General features: G+C 38.3%; 1 protein-coding gene across 2 annotated transcripts in view; it reads left to right on the forward strand.

Moving 5' to 3' along the window:
• baiap3 (BAI1 associated protein 3) overlaps positions 1 to 25,699 on the forward strand; it is an 83,123-nt gene that overhangs the window by 14,643 nt on the left and 42,781 nt on the right. For both annotated transcript variants that reach the window (XM_065255659.2, XM_065255575.2), the window contains exon 2: positions 7,389 to 7,550. In XM_065255659.2, the coding sequence (XP_065111731.1) occupies positions 7,402 to 7,550 (149 nt within the window). In that variant the 5' untranslated portion in view covers positions 7,389 to 7,401. The remainder of the gene's footprint in view (positions 1 to 7,388; positions 7,551 to 25,699) is intronic.

Below are 25,699 nucleotides of genomic sequence, written 5' to 3' on the forward strand. Positions count from 1 at the left end.
ATCTCTCTATTGAGCAACGGTGTCACTCACGAGTCTGTGCGAGAGATAGAGCAGCTCAGCGGGGACCACCGGTCGGAAAGAAGCTGATGTTGCACTCTTAGTTACGCCAGTGGTCCCTTGGCAGCCGTTGCCTTGTGTTGGTTAGCATGTCAGTTCTCACCTTTCATGGGAGCTGATGACTGAAACGAGTGACATCCACTTCAGATGGCGTGATGCCTAATTGAAATGAGTTCACCTGGGAAACAGCTGCTCGCCGGCCTGCCGCTAATTGCAACCGGTAAGAGCTCAGGTGAAGGCACCGCAGCGCTTTTCAATGCGTGTCACTCAGCACGGCGACCGGTGGAATTCGCACTGCGATTCTGCTAAACTGCTTTACTTTGAGGTCTCTTAATGCATGTCTGGTCAAATTATGGGGTTGTGAAAAGCAAACACGTCGTTTCCATGTCCAGCAGAGTTATTCGCACTGAGGGCAGCTACAGTATAGACATGAGCTTGGGCTTTAATATCTTTTAATATACTTAGACCAGGTTATACATGTCCAGTTTAATCCATTTATCGCATATTTAGGCCGTTTCAGCGGTAACAACATAAACAGCTTTTGTGGCCCAAACTTAATTTCTTGTAGACATCCGTTAAAAGAATCAATAACAACAATAGTCCATCTAGAGTAGATTATTTCGGATAACAAGCAAAATAAATAACATTTAAATTACCTTAGTTTAAATCATAGCTAAAGCATATCAACTACTACACTGAGCTAACTTTACTATGTAAAATAAATGTATACAACGTTAGCTACAGATTCTTAAAATCTTGCCTGGTTGCCAAACTTTCAGCTGATCTTTGGGTCTGGTGGTACCACTTTTAGCATAGCTTAGCACAATCCATTGAATCTGATTAGACCATTAGCATCACGCTCAAAAATAACCAAAGAGTTTCGATATTTTTCCTATTTAAAACTTGACTCTGTAGTTACATCTATGGGCGGTGCTGGCGCTAGAGCTAGACTAGCAGGGCTTGAGCCCCGGACCTATTTAGTAAAGCCCCGATTGTTATAATAGTATTCCTGATACGCGCGTCACTAATTTTAATGCGCGTTGAAATATTTTCTATTACAGCCGAACCGTAAATCTCTTGTCAAGAACTGTCAACTTCATCAACTTCACGTCTGACAAGAACCGCCCACTGAGGGTTTCAGAAATTAAAAACGCGTTTTTAGAGCTTTCTTTATCCTTCCAAAGCGCGTGAGAGTTGGGGCGTCTTTCCGTGACAGCGAGGATAACTGAATGCGTGGTCGGATTTTAATTGCTAATCTATTCTGCACCTCACGTCAATCATATCATTGTCACCATGCGATCAGTTAATCTTGTCGGGACTTTTCGTCTAGAGAATATCTGTTATGGAGTTATTCAAGCCAAGTGATAGCTTCAATGGTAACACCCCATATAAGGAGGGAGAGGAGGAGTATAAGAATTGTATGAAGTATATATCATTATGTAGCTTGCAGTTACACATAGCCCTATAGGCTTATATTCATTTTTACAGAGATTAAACATAACCAAGTCAAGTCTGTAACTTGAAAAAATCCTAAATAAATCAAAACAGAAACACTACCTGGTTGCAGAAAATGTATAATCATTTATAAATTCATTTTCAGAAATTAAATTTGTTAGTTTAGTGCCAGGTTTTTATATAAAATTAATTAAGATAATATACAGTTATTTAAGATAAGGTTCAGAAAATATTTATACTATTAAATATATACTTATAAAAATATAAACAGTGATTCCTGTGGTAAATAATTGAAAAATACATGAAGAGTTTGATTCCAAAACGCAATAAATCCATTTTGACTAATTTTGGTTAAAACGTGTTTTCTATACCAAGAAAGTGACAAGATGAAAACCACTATTTTCTGTTACAAACTGTCACATAGCATCTTTAGGTTATAACAACAAAGCTGTCATTGCTGGGGTTACACTTGGGATGTCGTCGCTGAACTTTTCTGACAGCGATCAGCTGTAAAATGTTTGGTCCTGCTCAATTTTGGTTGGCTTCGTGTAAAATAAAAGCTTTTATAAGATCCCCTGGGGTCAATGTGTTAGCATGAAAGAAACTGTCGGGTGAACAAGCAACCATATGGCTAGGAACTAGCCCCAAAATAGTCCTCTGCTAGCTAGCAAAAGGGGCTATTTTCAGCTGCTGTGTAATATCATTGCGCCTCCTGCAGCATGTAAAGCAGCAAAGTCCTTGATTATAACGCCTGAATGAGAGTATAGTTTCTAGCCATAATCGGCCTAAAAAAAATCACAACTTTTCATTTTCTGCCAGTCTTAGTACAAGATGTAACTACAGAAGAGTCAAGTTTTAAATAGGAAAAATATAGAAACTCTTTGATAATTTTTAGTGTGATGCTAATGGTCTAATCAGATTCAATGGATTGTGCTAAGCTATGCTAAAAGTGGTACCACCAGACCTGGAGATCGGCTGAATGGATTCCAAAACGATAAAAATCAAGGGTGCGTTCTCCGAAACTACCTTAACGCTACGTCGTTCTTAAGTTGTACCTTAAGCTGTACCTTATCGCTAATACGTGTTTGCCGAAACGTTCTTAGTTACGTATCACTTCTGTAAGTCATACGTTCGTAAGGTTGGTCTGGAGCACTCTTAGCTATACCTTATCCCACATGACTCATCCCATCACTTTCATAAAAGCTTACATTGCAGTCATATATAACTAAATATTTGTAAAAAACAAAAACAAAAAAGTTTATACACTCCGTGTTTAATTAGGCAAATATTTTTATATTTAAAGAATAAAACATTCACATATTTAGACATCATTGGATTGATGGTTGTTAGATTTTTTATTATGTTTTCCAAAGGGACGTCAGCTGCGAACTATTAAATGCTACAGGCTTAAGAATCTATTTAAAAAATATATATTGGGTGTTGGAGTTTGTGAAACTATGGCAGCTATACAGCGAATCCTACTATTTAATTTGTGCATTTCATATCCGTTAAATCTTAGTATTTTAGTTGCATAAATAAATCGGGTAAAAAAAATTAATTATGATTATTAATGTTAATTCGACTTTGCATCGAAGTTTTTTGACGTTTTATAACTTTGAGGCAACTGCATGCCATATTCTTTATAAACATTCAAAATAAACTGCTCCACTTGATTACGGCTTGTATAGTCTCCTAAGGTCAACAAAATTTCCACATTAAAACTAATCAAAGCTCAAATCTAAAGCAATCATACTATATATTTATAAAGGCTATTATATAATATATATTTTTATATGTTATATTTGAAGTAGACAGACAGGCTCCAGAAATGCGTTCATTAAGCTTTATCCGCATTGTAACCACGCTGCTTGCGCATCCAGTGTCCAAGCACAATAAACGCGTCAACTAATGAACAACAACAGTTTGTTTTTAGATATTTTAAGTGTAATGCACAGCCAAGTACCTGCACGACCCACTTTATTCCCCTTTGCAACGCACTTATTGGGAACCCCTAATATAAATTTTAATTTCAAGTGAAGGCATGGCGGATGCAATGGAGCAGTTTATGCATGATACGTTTGGAAATAAAGTTGCGGGTTTTGCACGGGTTTGATATAAAATTTAGAAGGTTGAATTTAGTTGTTTGCAATTTGAAATATTTTTACCAGATATTCCTAATAAATTTAACTTGAACTATTTCTAAAATGTTTCTTTAAATAAAGAACACTGCTATCTCATAACGCAGCGAAACCTATTACATGAAGTGAATAATTGATTGTCGAGCAATCGATATCAACCTATTCAGCACCTCCACCATGGACAGCACCCGCTAAGGTCGAACTTAAGAAGGTTTACCTTAAGCAACATCCTAAGGTATAGTTCGGAGAACACACGTAGGAAAGGTATACCTGTAGTTAAGGTGTACCTTTTGAGTCTTCGTATCGCGCTAAGAGATAACGTTATCGGAGAACGCACCCCAAATGTTTAACTCTAGGAGAGCTGGAAAATGAGCATATTTTCGAAAAAAGTGGAATGTCCCTTTAACCCTTATTTTCTGTTTGGAGGCAATAGATCGCAAACAGAAACAACATTACTATATACTATCTCTGTGGCTTTATTATTATATGTCTATTGTGGTACATAAAAAGAATTTGAAAGTAAGATACGTGATTCATTTCAAAACTATTATTATTTTGACCTGCATATTATTGGGTCTCTAGTGCTACGAACATAACAACAATAAGCTTGAAGGTTAACAGTCTTGTTCTTGAAAACTCCCAAATACCCATCTTAAATCATTCAAGTGGTTTAAAGTGGTTAAGAATCGGCATGAAACAGAAGTTGTGATTGTGACTTATATTCGAGTGCAACAGCTTCTGAAAATTTTTTTTGGCTGGTCTTCATGCCATAACTTGTAAGAGGAAGAGAAATAGTTTTGAGGGTTTTGGCTATAAGAGATAGAGCTACGGCCAAGTAGAAATGTTGGGTTTAGGGGCAGGATAAGGATGAAAACAGCGCTCATCCAGCAAGATTTTGGCCGTAGCTGTATCACTTCTAGCCACAACCCGTTTTGAGGGGCTTGGAGGTTAGCGTTTTTTGATTATGACATTACAAGGACACATGAATACAAACAAATATGACGTGCACAGATGAATCATTTATAAAAACAAATCAATGTAAATTCCGATTTTCTTCCCAGCAGGAGGCTTCCCAGCAAGCAATCTTGGCTAAAACAACACTTTCAGTGAAAGTCTAATAGATGTCTAATTATAGTTTTATAATAGACAATGCTTGTACTAGTGATGTGTGCGTCAGTTTTTTTTTAAATATTTGCTTTTATGAAATATTTGCCGGCCCCGCACCACTGTATCTATTTTTACAACCTGCCCCATATAAACATTTTCAACATTTATGAAGCAGCATTTGTAATATCTATTCACAAATTTCCCAGCCCGTCTTTCACTTTTATTTTTCCATTTGTTTTGTTGTTATGGCCTGGCAGTGGGTGGGTGATTCTCACGAAACCATTGAAACACCACGGCACAAATGATTTTAGCTATAAAATGTGTAATATAGTAATATTAAAAAGCATCAGAATTAACACAATACTGTGTTCTACCTTGCACAATGTGTGATTTCAACATAAGAATTTATAATTTGTCAATTTTATCTCATTTTCTGCTGCAATTCTCATTACCGCAATGTGTCCGGCTGTGTTTGAACCGTTATGTGTTATGTTGTAATTTAATCAAATTAACACAAAAATATTTAGAAAAAAAATAATTGGATGTTTTTCTAGACTACTTTAGATGACAGAAAAAATATTTACTGAATATTCATGTATAATAATAATGAAGAAAAATTAGGAAAATTATGTGTCCATGCCTGATGTTCTCATCCTCCGCAACACTTTTTGAGAACAGTTTAAGCACACATACAGAATTTTAATAAAGTTTGATTTTGAGTGACCAAGCACATGGACCAGTTACTTCAAGATGGCTACCAGGTAAGATAATTTTTTTACAGTTAATTTGAAATATTGTCTTGTCAGAATGCTTACACGACATTTTGATTATCATTACCGCAACAGATGCTTATTAAATGTTAATTTAATTAATAGAAGCATAATACTTTGATTTTAAATGCATGTGCAGAATCTCCAAATTATGTTCTTTCAGGTTTGTCATGTCATTTTGAAAATATGTCAGTGTTGATGTTTTCTGACTGTTGCGGTAATGAGATTATTTAGGACTAATTTTTTAAATTATGTTACAAAAAGTGTTAAATGATAAGTAAAAGTGTTTAAATTAATGTTCCTATTTACTCCAGACTTTGTTTTTCAATGTCTGGTGGGAAAAAAAGTAAATTTAAGCAATTTTTACATTTTCATGCTTGACATTTTTAAAACCAAGTTTACGTGAGAATCACCCGGGTGCTGCTTGGCGCTTTCGTGACGTTAGGCCAAAGGTTTGGGGACATCAAGTTACACTGCGCAAGTTACATTTTACGTAGGCCAACCTATTTTAACCTTATCACAGAACCTAATAAAATATGAAAATATATATTCCCAAATATTTAATATAGGCTATATACATGTTTTTTTTATTTTGTTTTTAATGAACAAAATAGTTCAACCAGCCCCGCAAATAAAGTGACAATTTATCAGTGGCGGCTGGTGACTTCTTTTTTCGAGGGTGCTTAATGTGAAGTTTGTCACAACATGTTTGTTGCCCTCGGATGAGCAGTCACCAGCCGCCTCTGCAATTTATTTATCCAATCAAACCCCAAATGAGACGACCTGTGCATCACTATGCTTAGAACAAGTAAAAGAAATGAAGGCAAACACTTAAACACCTGTTGACTTTCCTTCCATGATGAAATATACATCTCGCAAAGTATTTGGAAAAAACTGGCTTGTAACCAAATTCAAGGTTATTAATGGAAGAAGTGGGTTATTTATAGCATGACAATATTGGGTCTATAGTTAGTCTCGGTTATTGCTTGCTCGGTTTAAACTGGTTCTTGTAATGGTGTAGCAGTAATTGATGCACTTGCTCTTAAAACTGTCATTTCATTGTGACAGCGCAAAGCTAAATCCCCAGAATCATGCGAGATCATACTAGAACTAAAACATAGAGCCATAATTGTATTTTTGATCCATAGACAACCGAAACAACGCCAAGCTTCAAAACTCCTCCCCATAACATTTAAAGAATTGACAAAAGAGGACATTTACTGTCATGAGATGACAGAAGTGTTTGTACATCTCCACGTGACATCTCAATAAAGATTATTTTCTACCGCTTGTTCTGTCAGATTCATTCTTTTGTGATCTATTTTCTCACATTCTTTCTTTTTCTCCACAGAGTCAAGTTGTCTTTCCCTTAGATGTGACTGCATTTGGCACGCTAGTGAGTCACGCTCACTTCTAATTCAAAATGAAGTGGCTGTTGTTCACGGCTCCCTAGGTTAAAAGCACAGAGCATAATCCCATGATTCCAGTCAATCGTAATCAAGAACTTGCGGCGTCCATCCACGCCACACTTGAGTTGTCAGGTGAAAAATTTGCAGCGTTTTGATATTTAGAGTAGTGGCAGGATTCGCTCCTCAAGCCAATGGTCGCTTGCTGCGGGCGGCCGAAGACAAATGTGCCTGACACATGCGCTGGACAGAAACGGCATGCGCCCTTTGCAAGTGTGTTTATAACTGAATTATGAGAGGGAGGCATGATGTCTGTAATTATTCATCACACCCGTTTCAAGCACGACCTTTTTTCTTTGCTCTCTTCTCTCCTGGGCGCTCCCTCGTGTGGCCCTAATCGTTTCACCTTCTTCTGCCGTGGATATGATGCAGTTTTTTTTTTGTCTCTGCTGCAGGTCGTGAGTGAGCATGTCGACCCTGCTGGATCTGAAAAGCAGTGTGCTGAGGCAGGTGCAGAGGAGTCAATCCCTCAGGACCAGGAGAGAGCCTCCGGCTGCGGCCAGTGCTGGAGGAAGCCCACCGACAATTGCACGCCGCTCTGGCACTACCATACACAGGTGGGTTAAGCACACAGTAAAAGCAAAAACTGTGCATGCACTCCGAAACATAAAAGTTCTGGTTATAACCTAAAAGCATGCAGCCTGTCCTAATACAATCTGCGTTAGAAACCCATTTGTACATTGGTGTTGTAAAGGACACAAAATCCAAGAAACTGATCAGAGGAATAAACAGTACTAATGTCCAGCTTTGAACCATTTATTTATATATTTTATAAAAGATGCATTAAAAATATGTCTGCATGTTGCATTCGTGTGTTTGGAGTATAACTGAAGTTCAGCTTTGAGAAGAATTTCAGAAAGTTTGGCAAAAAATACACATGACAGGACAATGACAGGAACATATGACGGATCATCAAATATTAATAACAAATAAAATTGTTTTTTATGCATTTTTTGTATATAAAACCCAGATTTCCTAATGCACCGTGGTTTGCCTTTTTGCCCAATTATTTTGTCCAATGAATACCTTAAAATGTGTCCCCATTACCATGCACCTCAACCCAGGCTGGCATTAAAAGCAAATATTATAAAACCCCCACATCAATTTAGATCACTACGATATATGGCTAAAAACACAATAATGGTGTGGCCCGTGTGGGTCTCTATATCCCCATTCACACAACACTTTGATCCCAGAAAATTTCTGTACAATTGGCAGAGAGGCTTCTGTGAACACAAACACGTCCTGTAAATTTTCCGGGATCGCTCCCATAAAGAGGACCTAGATTATTGCCGTAACATTCACAGAAAGCATTTTTTGTAAACAAGAGGCAAAAAATGCCACAATTTAAGTAGTAATTTTAGTAGTGAGGACGCACGTGTCATCGCAACAAGAAGTTTTGGGACGTTTGCATACGTCATCGAGCCTGGTTTATTTAAAGGCGGGGTGCATGATCTCTGAAAGCCAATGTTGACATTTGAAATCACATACCGGTAAACAAACACGCCCCTACCCCAATAGAATCTGGACCTTTTTTTGACAGACCCGCCTCCACACATATGCAACCAAAGCAATAGAGACAGAATGCAGCGCGTCATAACCTGAAATTCACGCCCATTGGGGGGAAAACAATCCATCGTCTCCATTGACTTTGTATTGCGAGAGGCTGCCTCCTTGTCATTTTTGGCTTATAACAAAAAACAGAATAAAGCATAAAAGCTGCTGTGTGACAAGATGTACAGCTAATAAGCCAAAAAACCCAGAAATAAGTTTTTATAAGCTGTCGACCCCCAAAAACGAGCGTATAAAGACACAAAAGTGGAAACAGGCAATTTTTCATAGTACTACTAGAACTGTGTCCACTAGGGGAAACTTAGTTGTCGATCCACTTTTTTCTCCTTAAAGGCTGAGTTTTACAGCTTGACAGCTTTTAAAAACGTATTTCTGTGTTTTTTGGCTTGTTAGCTGTACATATTGTCACACAGCAGCTTTTATGCTTTATTCAGTTTTTTGTTATAAGCCAGAAATGACAAGGAGGCGGCCTCTCGCAATACAAAGTCAATGGAGACGGTTGGATTGTTTTCCCCCTGGTGGGCGTGGTTTTATTAGCAAAACTGCGCTCTGTCTCTATGATGTTGGTTAGTAGACACGCCTCTTATTGCTGATTGGCTACAAGTGTGTTTTGGTACTCTGCCCGACTCCCTTTTACAAAGTGTTTTTCAAACATTGTGCACCCCGCCTTTAAGTAAACTGAGCATTACATTCGCAAGTATTACAATAATTTATGACTGAACTAAGAAAAATTGAAAAATTAATATTCTGAAATAAGACTGTAGGATGACGTATGCAGCCTACAAATGCAACCTCTGGAGCTAGATTACAGAAACATAGTTTAGCTCTTTGAAACAGGGGATTTAAACGCAGATCAACATTCAGGAAGAGAAATCTGTGCAAACTGGACTGAAGCTGAGATCATTCACCAGCAAACTTTGAATGCTGTGGAAAAAACCTACCAACACAAATGTCTGAGTTATTTTTGACCAATAATGGGTAAATATTGGACAGAACACATGCTGGGTTAAAAATGACCCAATGTTGGGTTGATGTTATGCAACCATGGGGCATAATAACCCAGCATTGGGTCAGTTTTAACCCAGCGTTGTGTTCTGTCCAATATTTACTCATTATGGGTCAAAAATAACTCAGACATTTTTAGAGTGAAGTTCAGGACTTTAAACATGTTACATGTCTTTCTGGGATCTTCACAGTATGCATGTGAATGCACGCACAGATTCCGAAAAATCATTGGCAGTTTTTGGGTCAAAAATCAAACGATCTCGGAAAAATCCTGTATGCATTTTCCGTGTATTTTCCGTAATCTCTGTGTGAAAATGGCTTTGGTAACATGGACAATAAATCAGTATCACATACCGACCAGCAGTTTTATCTGCAAGTTAAAGTTTTGATTTTAAAAGAATCATCATTAATTCTTCAGAGTCACAACTACTCTAGACAGATGATGCCTAAATATAATGATTTTTTTCATGGACATACTGTTGTTTTCACAGTGGTGACACAATTACCATCATAAATGGATGATAATATCGTCTTGGTCCCTCTCTTAATGTAATAAGGGCCCAGATTTAATTTTGCATTAACATTATGATTGGGATGCATAATATAATTTTTGGATTAATATTGTCGGCCGATAATGGCTTATAAATTAAACATCGCCGTTGGACAGATACAGAAAATAATGATATGATTTGCCGACATAAAGACGTGATGATTTTGCACGTCAGCTTACATGTTCGTAAGAAGCGCTATAAAATAAAATAGAATAAAATATATGTATCCGCTATCAGATTTTACGTAGATATTGTTACAATCATACTGGTAATGAAACAAGAAACAATCATTGGCTCCTGTTGGCTGAGGAGCTTTTGTAGCCTACCTTTCACAAAAAAAATATGCATGTATTTAAAGGTGCAATATGTAATTTTTAGAAGGATCTCTTGACCAAAATGCAATATAATCTACATAACTATATTATTAGTGCTGTATAAAGACCGCACATAATGAACTGTATTGTTTTTAATGAGCTGGTTTAATCTACATTCATCTTATCTGGAAGTCGCTGTCATGTTTTTACAGTAGCCCCTAAACAAGAAACTCTTTTATAGAGCGCGTTTTGTCATTACGTTTTCTTTGACAACGACATTGTCCTGTGGCAGCTACTGTAGCTTTCGAAATTAAATTTGGTTGCAATTCGCAAGCTCACTGCTAGATTCTGCTAAAAAAACACTTTACACCTTAAAGTGGTAGACTAAAAACTAAAAAAATACAGTTTTGGCTCAGTTTTGCTGGCTTAGCCTATTGGCATTACGATATTGAAAATTATCGGCATATCAGAAATCAACATTGTAAATCTTTTAATAATATTAAGAAAAAAAGTATTATATACAATATTTTACCGAGCCCCTAAGGTGACATTGGATAAAAAAAATCTAAAGTTTAGTTTCATGTGCTCGCTTGAAACTTTTGCGTGCTCACGCGAAACCTTCATGTGCAGAAGTTTAGTTTCGCGTGCGCACGTAAAACTTTCGCTTTCATGTGCGCACGCGATAGTTTCATGTGCACATGCGAAACTTAACTTTATTTAATTTTTGCTCCTTGTCCCCTTAGGGGCTCCGTAGTATTTCAAGTGAAAGGCATGCATTCATTATTCATCCAGTATTATGTTTTTACCCATATTGTAACATCAGGAATATGAAACCCAGAAACATTAATGGCTCATTTTGCACTACACAAATCTTTGCCCGGTTAAATGCAATTAAGAATAAGTACGTTGTCTCTTGCTTAATAATGCCTATGATTGTAACCCTCATTCTCTAAAAACACATAATAATGTACTTGATAATAATGAGCAATAATGTACTTGTTGCTGCTGAGGGATTGAGTCCAGGTAGAGTTTCACAGCATGATGGTTACCGTCTGGGTTTCCAACCTTTTTGTGAGCAAGGGGCTACCACAATGGATAAATCAATCTGGAGGTATAATTTTTGATATAATCTACTCAAAATGTTTTCTTGTTGATTTTATTTATTTTACTTATGTTTTATCATTGTTTAAAATGTTAACATACATAAAATAAGCCATGCTAATATAAAAATATGTAATATTTATGAAATGTGCTTTGGCGGGCAACTCACACACTCCGTGGGGGCAACTTGGTGCCCACGGGCATCATGTTGGAGACCACTGGTCTAGACATTTCATCTCTGACTAGCATTAGTTTATCAGTTTGCCAGTTACACCAACATTCACATTTTATTTCATTTCCAGACCATTAATTGGTACCTCGAATTTATTCATAATTTGAATAATCTTCACTGCTTTTGTCCATAGCACCTTTTAAGCTGTCAAGTGTTGCGAGGCTAAAAACCGAATCAATAGGAAAAATGTAAGACACAGTTTCTGTAGATTTACTGCAGCAAAGGCCTTCTGTTTCAATGTTTTTAATGTCTGAAGATTTCTATTGATCTATTAACTCCCCGCAGATCTTAACAGATGGTGGTATGACAGTCTATGAACAGGCCAGTGACTCATTATGCTCCCGAACGCCTACTACGTCTATACTACATTCATGCTTTGAGTATGAGTCAATCTTGACACGTTTATCACTTTTCAATTTTATCTCTGTTAAAAATGCGGTACAAGAATGGCCTTTGTGTGGATCATGAAACAATTACCATTCTGGCTGAATGCCGTTTTACAAGGCCTTTTATTATCATTCAAGATTGGTTTTCTCGCAGTTTCTGTGCAGCACACACCGAGTTGGTTTGGTCTCTGCGGTTAGTTAAGAACGAGAATTCGAGCTACTTTGATCTTGACGAAAAAGCACATTGCGTCCCGACACCACATGCTGTATATAGCACAGCCAAAGTGTTTTTTAGTGTTTCTGCCCCTGCTACAAGAAAATAACCAGTTTTTTACCCCATGCGGACACGTTTGCGGTTTTAAGCGAACGGAAGAAGTGTGTTTGATCAAGATTGCACATCACAACTCATTCTGACCTACTGTAGATCGCTTAGTCATTTAAAGCTACTAAGTCATGTTTAAAGCTACGGCTTTAACCGTGGTAAACAAAGTCGATTGTTTTTCAGCCGTCTTCTCAGCCTGTCTGGTTTTGATTCCTTTTCGACTGATTTGAAAGCCGAACGTAATGATGGGCATACGAACCTTGTGGTTTCTATAGCAACCGAAACACGTCTGTTTATCACAGCTGCTCCTAAAATATGAGCTGCTTTATTTTTAATGACTGCACCTCTTCTGTCCAGGAGGGAAAAACACCTGTTACGTGCACAGCAGAACTAAATGGTTGTTTTGCGCTTCATTTGATGTACCCTTCTTCTTTATTGTTTCTTTTTTAACGCATTACAGGAGACTAGAGTGACTGCTGCCATTGCCGGTCAAACATTACTAGCCGGGGTCAATGAATGTGGTTCACCTCACTATAGTTGGAATTGACATGATTCAATCACAGCGCCCTATGAGATTGAGCGCTGCTGCCTCTGGCTATATGACTGCCATCATTAGGGTTGCAGGAAGCTGTTTGTCTCCTTCATTAGCACCAAAGAGATCTAATACCCCTAACCCAGACACTTACTCATTAATATTATGCAAATGATTCGGAGATGTGCAGAGTCTCCTTTTCCTGTGATCCGTATTTACAGGTGACTGTGTTTGCAGCTTATGGGAGATCTACAGCTCTGCATGTTTGGTGGGATAAGCGTCAGGGTTTCCCTTATTTATCAGCTATAGATTAGATCAGACAGTTTGTAATAGCTTTTTGTCTCAGTATTATCTAATAGCGCACCCTAATTTGATTTCGAATTTCGTCACGGCGGATTAGAGAAAGATCACGGGCTGCGGCTCACAGCGAAATCCAAAGTGGGCGATTTGTCATCATTTTGAAAGGAGGTGAGGGGATTTCTGAGGTGCGCTACACCACAACCTTTTAATATATCACATCATCACAGGGGTATTTACAGTTTTTTCATACCTCCAGGCAAGTCTATCTGTCACTTTTGCGTTAAAGTAGTGTTTCCCAACTCCTGTCATTAAAACCAATACCCTTTAATTAAAGGTCCCCTATTGTGACCCTAAGATTGTCCACAGAAAGTGTATGTGAAGTGTTAGGTCAAAATACCACATAGATAATTTATTAAAGCATGTTAAAATTGCAAAATTTGTGAGCAAATGCTCAGTTTTGTGTGTCCCTTTACATGCAAATGAGCAGTTGCTCTCGGCTGGCTTACCAGAGGAGGGCGGAGTTTCAAGAACTTGTGTTTCAGCAAACAGCCAACAACAAAGTAGGAGAATTTCCACGCAGCAAGTCATTAGAGATGTTTAGCTTTATATGTTTGAACCAGTTTAAAAAGTCAGTACCAGGTCCGGGGTGGGTAATCGGGAGAACCGGGAGAATTCCCAGTGGGACGCGTTAGGGTGGATGGGTGGGAGGAAGAGGCCGGGAGGGGCTGAAAAAGCCAGGTTGAAGAAAAGAAAGGCATTGGAGGAAGATGCTGCCAAATGTGTTAAGCTTAACGATTAATTTTCAAGAGGACAAACACAAGTGGCAACAGGTAAAGTGAGAGGCTTACAGTATGATTAGCATTAGCAAAGCAATTATTCGGCTAATTCAAAATATAAAATTAAATAAAATTTTAGCCTTTTATGTATCACCCAATACTCGGCCCTGGTCAGTACTGTGCATGTCATATGCATGCTTACGCTGCATTCAGACTAGCAGTGACTAGCAGGAGCAGAGCGATGCGATCTCATTGTTTTCAATGGAAGCTTGGTGACTTCCAGCGACTGGATGGGGCGTGTCCAGTCGCTCGACAAAGTTGAGAAATGTTTAACTTTATGCAAATAATGAGCGACTTTCGGGAGTGACAATCAATGAGAAAGCAGTGAAGTTCACGTCATCCGTCTCTCGACAGTTACTGGCAGTGTTGGGAAAGTTCACTTTCTACATGAACTAGTTCAGTTCACAGTTCACAAATTTTAAAATGAACTAGTTCATATTTCAAAATTTTGAACTAGTTCACAGTTCCAAAAATGAACTAATTTATAGTTCTTTTTTCCCATATTATGTTTAAAAAATAATTGCCATTATAGCTGTTGTATATTCACGAGGCAGACAACTAAATGCTATCAAAACATGTTTTACTTGTGTTCAGGTCACACGCAGATTACATCACATCAACCCAGGTGCAAATCACATCACGTGACTTAAATACTCTTTCCCAGGCATCGGAACCAATGAATACACATCATGCATAATCACACATTATCCCAATACACCACATTAGCCCATATATAACCACAGACAGCTATTTTTTTTATCAGTTTTAACAGTGAAGCTAAATGCGGCAGATTTCATCTTCATATCCAACTTTAAATCCTTATCCAACCAGGGTTTACATTATTATTGACTGTCTTTTAATTTTTTTATTTGCTTGCACATACCTTAAAAAGGCTAGCCTGGTGCTTCAAGGGGGTCGCACATCGGGCAAGAAGCGCTGCGATGCGTCGCGTGTAGTACAACTCGCATGTATTGCACACCGCACGTGCATATTAAATAGCGTGAGCTTAGTCAAAGTCTATTTCAAGATCCAGAATATGCGTAAGCAGCCTATGTTAATCGTTAACGTTTGGATAAATATGATGTTATTTAATGTTAAACTATGTGAGTGGCGCGGCAGGGATTTGGATTTCAGCAGCGTCCAGTCAGTGTTGTTTTGATGACGCATGCAGCCTGGTGGCGGTGTTGCCAGATTGGGTGTTTTTTCCACGAAATATTATGGCCTGTTTACAGTGTGTTTTAGCCAGGTTTTCGCATGGAAGACTCTATAGAAATCTGGCACCCTATTGACCAACATTAAACTGAGAGAGCGTGCCGTTCACAAGCCCCAGAATGAACAAGTTCACCTTGCGTGCATCAGGCAGTAATACAGTACGTTCAGTTCACGTTCGCCCAAAATATGAACGAGTTCATGAACTTTTGTTCAATGAACTCGTTCAGGCACAACACTGGTTACTGGAGTGGATGTTACTCATTTGTATATAAACCAAAAAATATGCACTTTTAAACAGCAACTTCTCGTCTATCTCCGGTCTTGAAAAGCACCAGCGCAACCTCACGCAATACGTCATCACATCAAGAGGTCACAGAGGACGAACGCGAAACTATGCCCCAGTGTTTACAAGTGTTGAGAAAGAGGACCGTTTTGACGTTGTTGTATGTCGAATGATACTAATTCATGTATTTGTGTCAGTTTATTGTTTAAAATGGTCCTGCATATTTTTTATTTTTCTTGTCAAAAATGACAATCGTTTTGCTAGATAAGACCCTAATGCCTCGTTTGGGATCGTTTATAGTCCTTTGAAACTCTGTTGAAATAAACTGTTAAGTGTTGAGTTAAGTGTTAAGTGTTGGGCTCTATTAAAGTCCATTAAAATGAGAAAAATCCTGGAATGTTTTCCTCAAAAAACATAATTTCTTCTCGACTGAACAAAGAAAGACGTCAACATTTTGGATGACATGGTGGTGAGTAAATTATCTGGATTTTTTTAAAGAAAATTGACTAATCCTTTAACTGCAGACCTGGTACGATTTTCACAGCCCACGACACAAGTAGGCATTTTTGACGATACCGAATAATACGCAACTCAACCTGCTGTAATGACTTTTCTGACCCCGACTTACGCAGTGGAAACCGCCTGTGACGTGAACTGTGAAGGGGTCTATAGCACCACTTATTACACGGCTCTCTGGAATGCTTGATTCTGATTGGTCAGTTGATACATTTGCAGGTTCGTTCTTTTCAAATAATAACCGCTCCAAAATAATAACGCATAGCCGGACAACTTGCACGAGTAAAATCGCTCCGCGCCAATAAAGATCAATAAAGATTACTGTCTGTTTGGCGCCATCTTGTGACAAACACTCGACAACCACGACAAGACACAGAGAGCTTACTGAGACTGAACTTGACAAAATAGAGCATGACAGCTACGAAGCCAAGTTAGCCAACACACAAAAAAATACAGAATGGGCATTAAAACTTCTCAAAGACTGGCTAAAAGAGAAAAAATGGAGACAAGTATGATGCAGAGGATCTTAATAAGGTATTACGATCATTTTATGCATCTGTGCAAAGTTTCGCGGAAGGATAAAAATGTTAATTTAAAACAAATATGCCAATAAAATGTTTCAAATTCATATTCATGTCCAGTTTTTTTTCTTATGTGGCAAGTAGCCATGTAATAAGTGGGATAATGTAGAGGCAGCCGGTAGTTATTGGGAAATAAGCCCCTTCAGTGTGATACAAGACCCTCCGCTTCGCGTCGGGTCCTGATCACACTGTCGGGGCTTATTTCCCAATAACTACCGGCTGCCTCTACATTATCCCTTACTTATGGTTCTACAGAGCACAATATGGTTCAACACAGGTGCTACATAGGCGCTATATATACCCTAAAATGGTTCCCCTATGATTACAAGCCAGTGAACCACTTTTAGTGATATTTAGCACGTTTGTTTTGATAGTGTGTGTCTGACGAGGAAGACATGCAAAATGTGCAGTATTAGTGGTCCTCAAACAGAGGTTTAAAAAAAACCTGTAGTAGGCCTCCTAACTATGCAAATGAAGCAACCACTCTTAAATATCAAGGTGCTTTGAAGGTTCTTCCCAACAATGCCATAGAAGAACCATTTTTGTTTTTCGTCAAAGAACTATTGGGTTCTTAGCAAATTGTCTTATATATCGTATTATAATTTAAAGGTCAATAAAGGTATAGTTCACTCAAATATGAAAATTCTTTCATCATTTTCTCATCCTCTCATGTTGTTACAAACCTGTATGAATTTCTTTTTTTCTGATGGACACAAAAGTAGATTTTTGCTTAATGATTGTAAGCACACAGCTGATTGTAACCATTGACTTCCATAGTAGATAGTTCTTTTGTGCTCATCAAAATAAAAAAACCCATACATGTTTAATACAACATGATGGTGAGTATATGATGATTTTGGGATGAACTATCCCTTTAACATTTCCAGATGTTTAATCATTCAGCCATAAATGGTTCTTCTGTGGCATTGTAAAGCACCTTAATTTTTAAAAGCGACACCCTGATAATTTCATACTTTCTGTGCCCGAATCATAAACCTAAATTAAGCTTCCCTCTTATGTAAAAATGGTTATTTGCCATAGCCACTGTAGCTTGAACTGAATATAAATTGTGTAAATATTGTGATACTTGCATAAGTTTACATATTAGCGAGAAAACGTACAGCTTTGAGATGTGTCTGTGGCAAAGCAATTACCAGATAATGTTCTAAAACTAATAGAGCCCGCCGTCTGTGACGCTGTACAAATAATTTGAAAATGCCCAGAACGTGACAAACTACAAAAAACAAACAATGATGTTAAATTTGAGATTAAGTGTTTATTTTTACACAATCAAAATCAAACAAAAACAATCTTTTTTCTAATGACGCAATGGAGCTGTTCTGGTTTAGCTTTATGTTTATAATGACTTTGTTGGAATCCTTGTTGTGTAACATTTGTATAGCTGTGACCGACATCCAAATGACCTGGTTAAGAGTAAGATCTCGTATTATGATGCACGCACAGTACTCGGTGAAAAATATGAGGAACATGACTGATTGGCAGCAGCATTAGAAACCAGTGTAATCACATGCAATACGACCCGAAGGGTCCGGATAAAATCAGAGGTAATGAGCTCCATCCAGAATTTTATTTCCTGTTGTGTGTGTAAGATTTACTTTTTATTTTCTGCATGAACTCTGAAGAATCATTCGTCTCTAAATGTCGCCCTAACCAAAGAATCATTATTACGTACTTAACATTTAATTTTCCATGGCATAAATCTGATTCATAATTACCAAACCATTATTTCTGTTGTGTCTCTAAAGTTCAGACCACAGGATGTGTGCGCACTGCATGTGTGTCGGTAAAAAATCTTCATTTTTTTGCTATCCAATATAAGCTTTGAAGTCTGAATAATGAAAATAAACAGTATTGCTAAAATAATGAAAAGCTTCATGGAAAGTCTGTTTCCTAGCAACATAAATGTGGACGGCCAAATAAGCTTTGTGCCTGTTTGTGTGCTCGTATGTGTATTTGTGTGGCACTTGCACTTGTAAGAACCACAGAAGTTGTAATAATTCGTGCCTCCCGTGCAATCACTTTTCAAATAATAACGGCACAGAAATCTTGATAAGCTTTGATTGGAGATGTAAACTAACAGAGATGGAAACAGTTCATGACTCTAAACAGCACCCTTATTGGTCTTCATCATTACCCAGAGGAACAGATTATTGCTTTGTTGTAATTTAGGAAACTTACATTTACATATGCATTTGGCAGACACTTTATCTGAAGTGACTTACAAGTAGGGAAAGCGGAGCGCAACCAAAACGCTTTTTGGTTTTGGCTCAATCATTCAAAAAATATTTGAGTTTGATGAATTATATTTTTACACAAGCAACACACACATCTCTGCTACAAATGAACATTTGAAGTTTGTTTCTAGTACTTACCATTCTTGGACAATTACACCAAACGTGACAGAAGTGCAAACGTTACAACTTACCCCATAGGTGGGGTTCATTAACAGGCAGATGGTTAGTTGTAACACTCGCTAAAAATTAAGTTTGCAGGCAAAGATTGGATATTGTTTATATATCTGCCTATAATAGACAGGTATCCACACTGGATTTAATTCATCCAGCCCTTTTCTAACAATAGTTCAATTATAAATGGATACAAATGTCTAAATATGTGAGAAAAAGCAGCACAATTATGATAAAAAAAATTTATATGTGACCCAGTCTGTAATAACCATACTACAGTTTCAAAATCAAATTCTGAGATATTAAAGGTGACATAGAATGATTGAACGGGGTATTTATCCTTGTTCTGTGATGTGACATGTAGACAAAAAAAATTTGTTTGGGTCTGTAATGCCTTAGAAGCTTCCTAAAAACATCTCTCAGATAGCTCTAGGGTGGGGGATTTTAAACAAGTGATTTTGCACCTATTTGGCTCCCCCTCTAGGGTGGGGGATTTTAAACAAGTGATTTTGCACCTATTTGGCTCCCCCTACTGGCTTAACTTGCAATCTCATTACTGATTGGCTGACTTTGCTGCCACTCAAAAAATGTAGCCAATTATTTTAAAGTGGAGGGGCAGTTAGATGCCTGTGATGTCATAAGCATCAGTTTTTCAGATTGGGCCGTTTTCTGGCTGACATTTCTAAAAGAGGAATTTCTATAAGACTGAGATGTTTAGCATGTCTAGCACTTTTTGTATGTTTGTGAATGCGGGTAGACTACCATTATTCAACAAAGACAAGGTAAAAATGGTTTTTCATTCTCTGTCCCCTTTAAGCATCAAAGTCTGATTTTAGCCATTCATTTCATTATGATTTCAATCTTTGACGTGACCTTATTCAGTCAATATTAAAGATATGAACAAAAATTAATTTGACACAAGATTTTTGATAAGACGGGCACATTTATTTTGTTGGCAGCCAGCAATCATTCGTGTGTAGCCTATTTAAAACAACAGCAAGAATTACGCGGTAACGTTAACGGTTTTCATATCGTAAGTGCTGAGGGGTTAGTTGTAACACAGCGTTACAATTAACCCCGCTGGGTCAAAATATTTTCAAGCCCACCAAAAAAGTTGGTAAGAGCTGCAGACATATTTCAAAATGATGCTATGTTTTAGTCAACAAGACACTGATTAAGATGACATAGCATTGGATTTGGTGTCTTACAAACACAACTCAGTAATCGAAAAAAAAAACATGATGAAAAAATTTACTTACATGCCACCAAAACACTTGTTTATCAATAACACTCTGGAAAAACATTATACAGTTCCAATAATTTGCATGAGACCGTCTTTTGGCAGCTAAAAACATTATGGGAAAAACAAATCGCTCAACCCTGTGCAAAAATGTAAACGGTCCGTGTTACAACTAACCCCGCGTTCGTTTTTGCACCGTGCAGAATTTTTTTTATCAGCATGTGTGTTCCCTGGGTTTGAACCCATGACATTTTGCACTGCTAATGCAATGCTTCACTGAGCACTTAGACTGTAAAAATGGGTTACGGTATATTCAACCCAGCAATGGGTCAGAAAGGGAAGAGCCCAACTGTTGGGTTAGATGAACCCAGAAAATGTTTATATTTGACCCAGTAATGGGTTAAAATAACCCAGCATTTTCGGTTAAAACAACACAGGATAGGTTAAATTGCACTCAAAAAATTGTAAATATATTTCAGTATTGTGCAATCTTATTCAAACATTTTGGTACAATCTACTTTCACTTAAATGACGTTAGGTTTAGAGCCATGGTTTAGGGGAGGGGCTTCATTATTGCTTTTATTCTAAGAATCACATTTTTGTATAATTCACATTCTACGAAATTCATACCAATTAGCCACCACGTAAAATACAAATTTATGTGAAAGACTGGAAAAATAAATTTCAAGGTGCTGTAAGCATCTTTTATATAGGCGTCCTAAGAAATCACACTTGTTTCTGTGACAATCCTAAAGAGCAGAGTCAACGATTAATTTAAAATCCATGATTTGCTGCCATTGAAAAAAAAAATTTTATTCATCAAATTATCGACAGAATTTTCATTTTTGTTTGAACTATCTCTTTAAAATGGAGGGTGTGTTTTTTTTTTAAATAGGGTGTGTGGTCAAAATACAATATGTACTGTTTCTCTGTTTCATCTCATTGGCGTGTAGAAGAAAAATTGAGGCAATAACGAGATCTCATTTGTGCTTTTTCTTTTATACGGGTTGGAACAAAACAGTCCAGACAGTCCTAGATTCATCAGACAATTATGTAATATGCTGTCCCATGTGAGTGTATATTTATAAATGGATGTACGCAGACTCTGTCACCCCCAATTCATCTCTTGAGGGAATCCCATAAGAGGCGCAGGTATCTAATGCGCACCTGCTGTGATGGTGTTGATAAAGAAATGGACAGAATAAAAAATGAAAGATGGGGGATCTGACAGCTGTATGGCCATATTAATGCATTCCTCCACACTCCGCTGAAGTCAGGCAGGGCAGAACGGGGGAGATGGGCGATATTCCCTAGGTGCTCCGATCTGCCAACCAATCCCGCATTGAACGGGCTATCATCACCATGACGACGGGGTCTGAAAAATTAGCAAGTGGCAGGGGTCGAGGAGTTCACCCCGCTCTGCTGGAGAAGCATGTCCCCCCCTCTCCGGACTGCCTCGCGATACCATAAATGAAGTTGGACAGTGTGAAAGAGGCTTGGGCGGAAGCATCAGAACGCAATTGTGTACTTGTTGCATCGATGATGTTTCAACAGTGTGGCAGTAGCTCTAATGAGGACAGAAAACGTCCATCATCATCTCATCTCCATGGAGGCTGTTTCTCCCAGACGTGCTTCAAGCTGTTGATTTTCAGGCTTGTCAGAGGATGCGCTGGCCTGTCACCTCAGTCCCCAGCGTTTTGTAGATGAACTCAAAGCAACAAGGTCCTTAACAAATTCAGCAATCTGCTGTCAATGTTCCCCGCCATGTTTGTTTGTTTTGCTCGGCTGAGCTGCATCTGGTTTCTGAGCCCATTCTTTCACATCCGTCTAAAAAGAAAGACGAGCGTCGACCGGCATGAACTTCCATGCGCTTCAGGTTGGGTTATGTCATTTAAGGCTCTGTTTACAGCTGGTTTTATAATGTGTTTGGTCAATCGGATCACAACTGGATGAGAGAGAGACATTATTGTTCATTGATCTGTTGTTTTAATCCAATTCCATGTCCACTTTCGACCTCTTCTGTCCTGAATACTTTGAGGGGATAGTCTATGTATGAGTCCCTTTGCTTTCATTAAAACATAAGCAGGAGAAAATATGGGTTTAAATCATAGACTGTAAATATATGGACGTAGTCCCCCAAGGTTTGTGTGCATTACTGGCGAATAACTGTAAATAGGTAAACAAATGAGTTACAAAAAATTCAACCCCCTCACAGTTGTCATGAAGGCTAAAATTAGCTATATAGACCAAAAACACTTTTTGTACCAGGCTAAAAACATATTTGTTTCTGCTGTAAAGTTGGGTATTTTAACATGGGGGTCTATGGGATTCGGGCCTCAAGTGGCCAGTCGATGAATTGCAGTCACTTCTGTGTTGGAGTCACGATAGAGACCGGAAGGTTGCCCCTTGGTTAAAATTGATGCGCATTAATATTATGTGTGAATACCACTGCTTGTGTTGTTAGTAAACATGCTGCACAAAGTTTTTACATGAATAGACTGTTTCAACAGTAACAACATAAAGAAAAGGTGAATTTGTCCAACAAACGTAACTTCGGTAAACTTCGGTAAACCTTTTAGAGTAGATTATTTCTGATAACAAGCAAAATAAACAACAAGTAGATTACTTTAGTTCATATCATAAGCGTATCAAAAACTACATTGAGCTACGTTACTGTGTAAAATGTGTACTATATAATAAGGTGACCAGATTTTTTTTTTTTTTTTGGTGTTCTGTCCCCGACTGGAGCTGTCCCCGGAAATGTCTCTGTTTTACAGCACGTCCAAAACAACCCGCAAATACACTGAAAAAGACTGATCAACATTTACCAGACCGGTAGCAATCATGTAATGATTATTTTTACTAGCAGAGGAAGCCGCAAACTACACTTGGATGCGCACCACTGCTTTAGCGATGAAGAATTTACTAGGAGACACGTGAGAAAGCGTAATCAAGTTGGGTAACACTTTATTTTACGGTGTCTTTGTTACAACATGTAATTATTATAGTAATAACAGTTAATTATGCATAGTTACATGTAACTAACCCTAAACCAAACCCTAATCCTAACCCCAACCCTATAGTAAGTACATGTTGTTAATGCCTATAGTAAGTACACGTTGTTAATGATTATTACTTAGTACTTAAATATAGAATTACACTGTAACAGTGATGCCGTAAAATAAAGTGTGACCAATAATTGAATTAGAAACTGTCAAGGTGATCCGTGTCATGTTTTGTTTGTGTCTCCGATTACGTCACCTGGACAATTCACGGACTGATTCATCACACCTGTTCCCTGTTAAGTGTTGTGTATTTATACTGCTGTCTGTTTCTCACCTGTCGCCGGATCATTGTCATTGTCACTACGTTCATGTCTGTTCCTGTTTCTTCTATTGGATGTTCCTGTGTTACCTGCCCGTTGTTTTATTCTCGTTCTGTTAATAAATGTTATTTATTTCATGGTGAACCCTGCACTTGCGTCCTAACTTCCTCACTCCTGCATCCCAGTCGTGACAGAATGATCCGGCCAGACTGGACGCAGCGGGTTCACGGAGGGCGGCTCCCCCAGGAGTTCCGTCGAGGGGGAGTAGTGACATCGGGGTTCATTCCCCATCAGCCCCGATGTCTCTTGGGGACCACCGTGAGCGATCGCTCGCTCCTGCGAGCATGCGGGAGGAGGATCGGCCCAGGCCGTCCCCCAACGGTTGAGTCGTCGTCGACGGTCCCTCGGAGGACCACCATCCTGCTCGCAGGGGGATCCGGAACGGACCACGCCCGATCATTTCCCCGGGGTGGCTACCGAGAGAGGGTCTCCGTTTCCGCGAGGGGATGGGAGATGACTTCCGGGGGCAGCTGATCGTCGGCGATTCCCAGGAGGGGGGTAATTTGTCTGCCTCAGTTCTCGGAGCGATCGCTCCGGTTCTCCTGGCGCAGTCCAGCCTACCGTTCCTGTTGGTCTCATCCCGGCGGCTGCCGGCTTCGCCAGGGTCCCCAAGCCCTCCACCCCTCCCTTGGACTCTCGCTACCAGACTTTTGTTTTTGTTTTGTTTATGTGAGTGTCTGGTAGCCACTCGTAGAGGGAGGGGTTATGTCACGGTGATCCGTGTCATGTTTTGTTTGTGTCTCCGATTACGTCACCTGGACAATTCACGGACTGATTCATCACACCTGTTCCCTGTTAAGTGTTGTGTATTTATATTGCTGTCTGTTTCTCACCTGTTGCCGGATCATTGTCATTGTCACTACGTTCATGTCTGTTCCTGTTTCTTCTATTGGATGTTCCTGTGTTACCTGCCCGTTGTTTTATTCTCGTTCTGTTAATAAATGTTATTTATTTCATGGTGAACCCTGCACTTGCGTCCTAACTTCCTCACTCCTGCATCCCAGTCGTGACAGAAACATTAAATAGAAAATATTTTTTTACTTAGTATTTTTCTCTGGTTTTAGTACAAATATCTAAAAATTCTTAAAGCAACACCAAAGAGTTTTTTTACCTTAAAATAACATTTCCAAAAAAGTTTCAGTGGTTCATCCACTCAAAACAGGGTGAATGGCACTTTCACATTCGCTTTGCAGCCCTCTATCGGCCAAAACCGCACTAAAGAAGTTTCCAACCGTCGGGTCGCGGTCCTGTAGTTCGAGTGAAAACTACAAAAACTTGCTTTACGGCAGACCTACAATCCAATCAGAGCCAGCTATGCTGCAGTATTTACGACAGTGGTAATGAACAATTACGCTTCTAACCTGTAGGGGGAGCAAAGAGCAATAACTCTTTAGTGTTGCTTTAAATCAAGATGCATTTTCTTGATGAGCAAAATGACCTAAGAAAATAAGTCCAGTATTTAGACCAAAAAAATAAAATTGTAGTGAATTTGTGCTTAAAACTAACAAAAAATCTGCCAATGGGGTAAGAAAAAAAATGTGAAAAAAAATGAAAAAAAGTTTACACTTAATTTTTTATTTGCTTGTTTTAAGCACAAATTCACTTAAATTTAACATTTTGTGTCTTGAAGCTATAGATTTATTTTCTTAGGTGATTTAGGGCTGGGCCAATATTTTTTCGATTATTCGTTTTTTAAAACGTGGTCGATTAAAAATCGATTCTCAAAAGTCACTAATCGATTTTTTTTTTTATGAATAACCTGATCCTGTTTGATCAAGGAATGCGACTGTTTTGACTTTTTTCAGCATACATTTTTCATCTTGCATCAACATTTTATTGTATTTAACATAATTGTATGCATTTGAAAATTAGAGATGGCTTTTGTTTTAATATACCCAAGTGTACCTAAAAT

The sequence above is a fragment of the Paramisgurnus dabryanus genome, chromosome 3 (assembly GCF_030506205.2).
Source record: "Paramisgurnus dabryanus chromosome 3, PD_genome_1.1, whole genome shotgun sequence".
NCBI lineage: Eukaryota > Metazoa > Chordata > Actinopteri > Cypriniformes > Cobitidae > Paramisgurnus > Paramisgurnus dabryanus.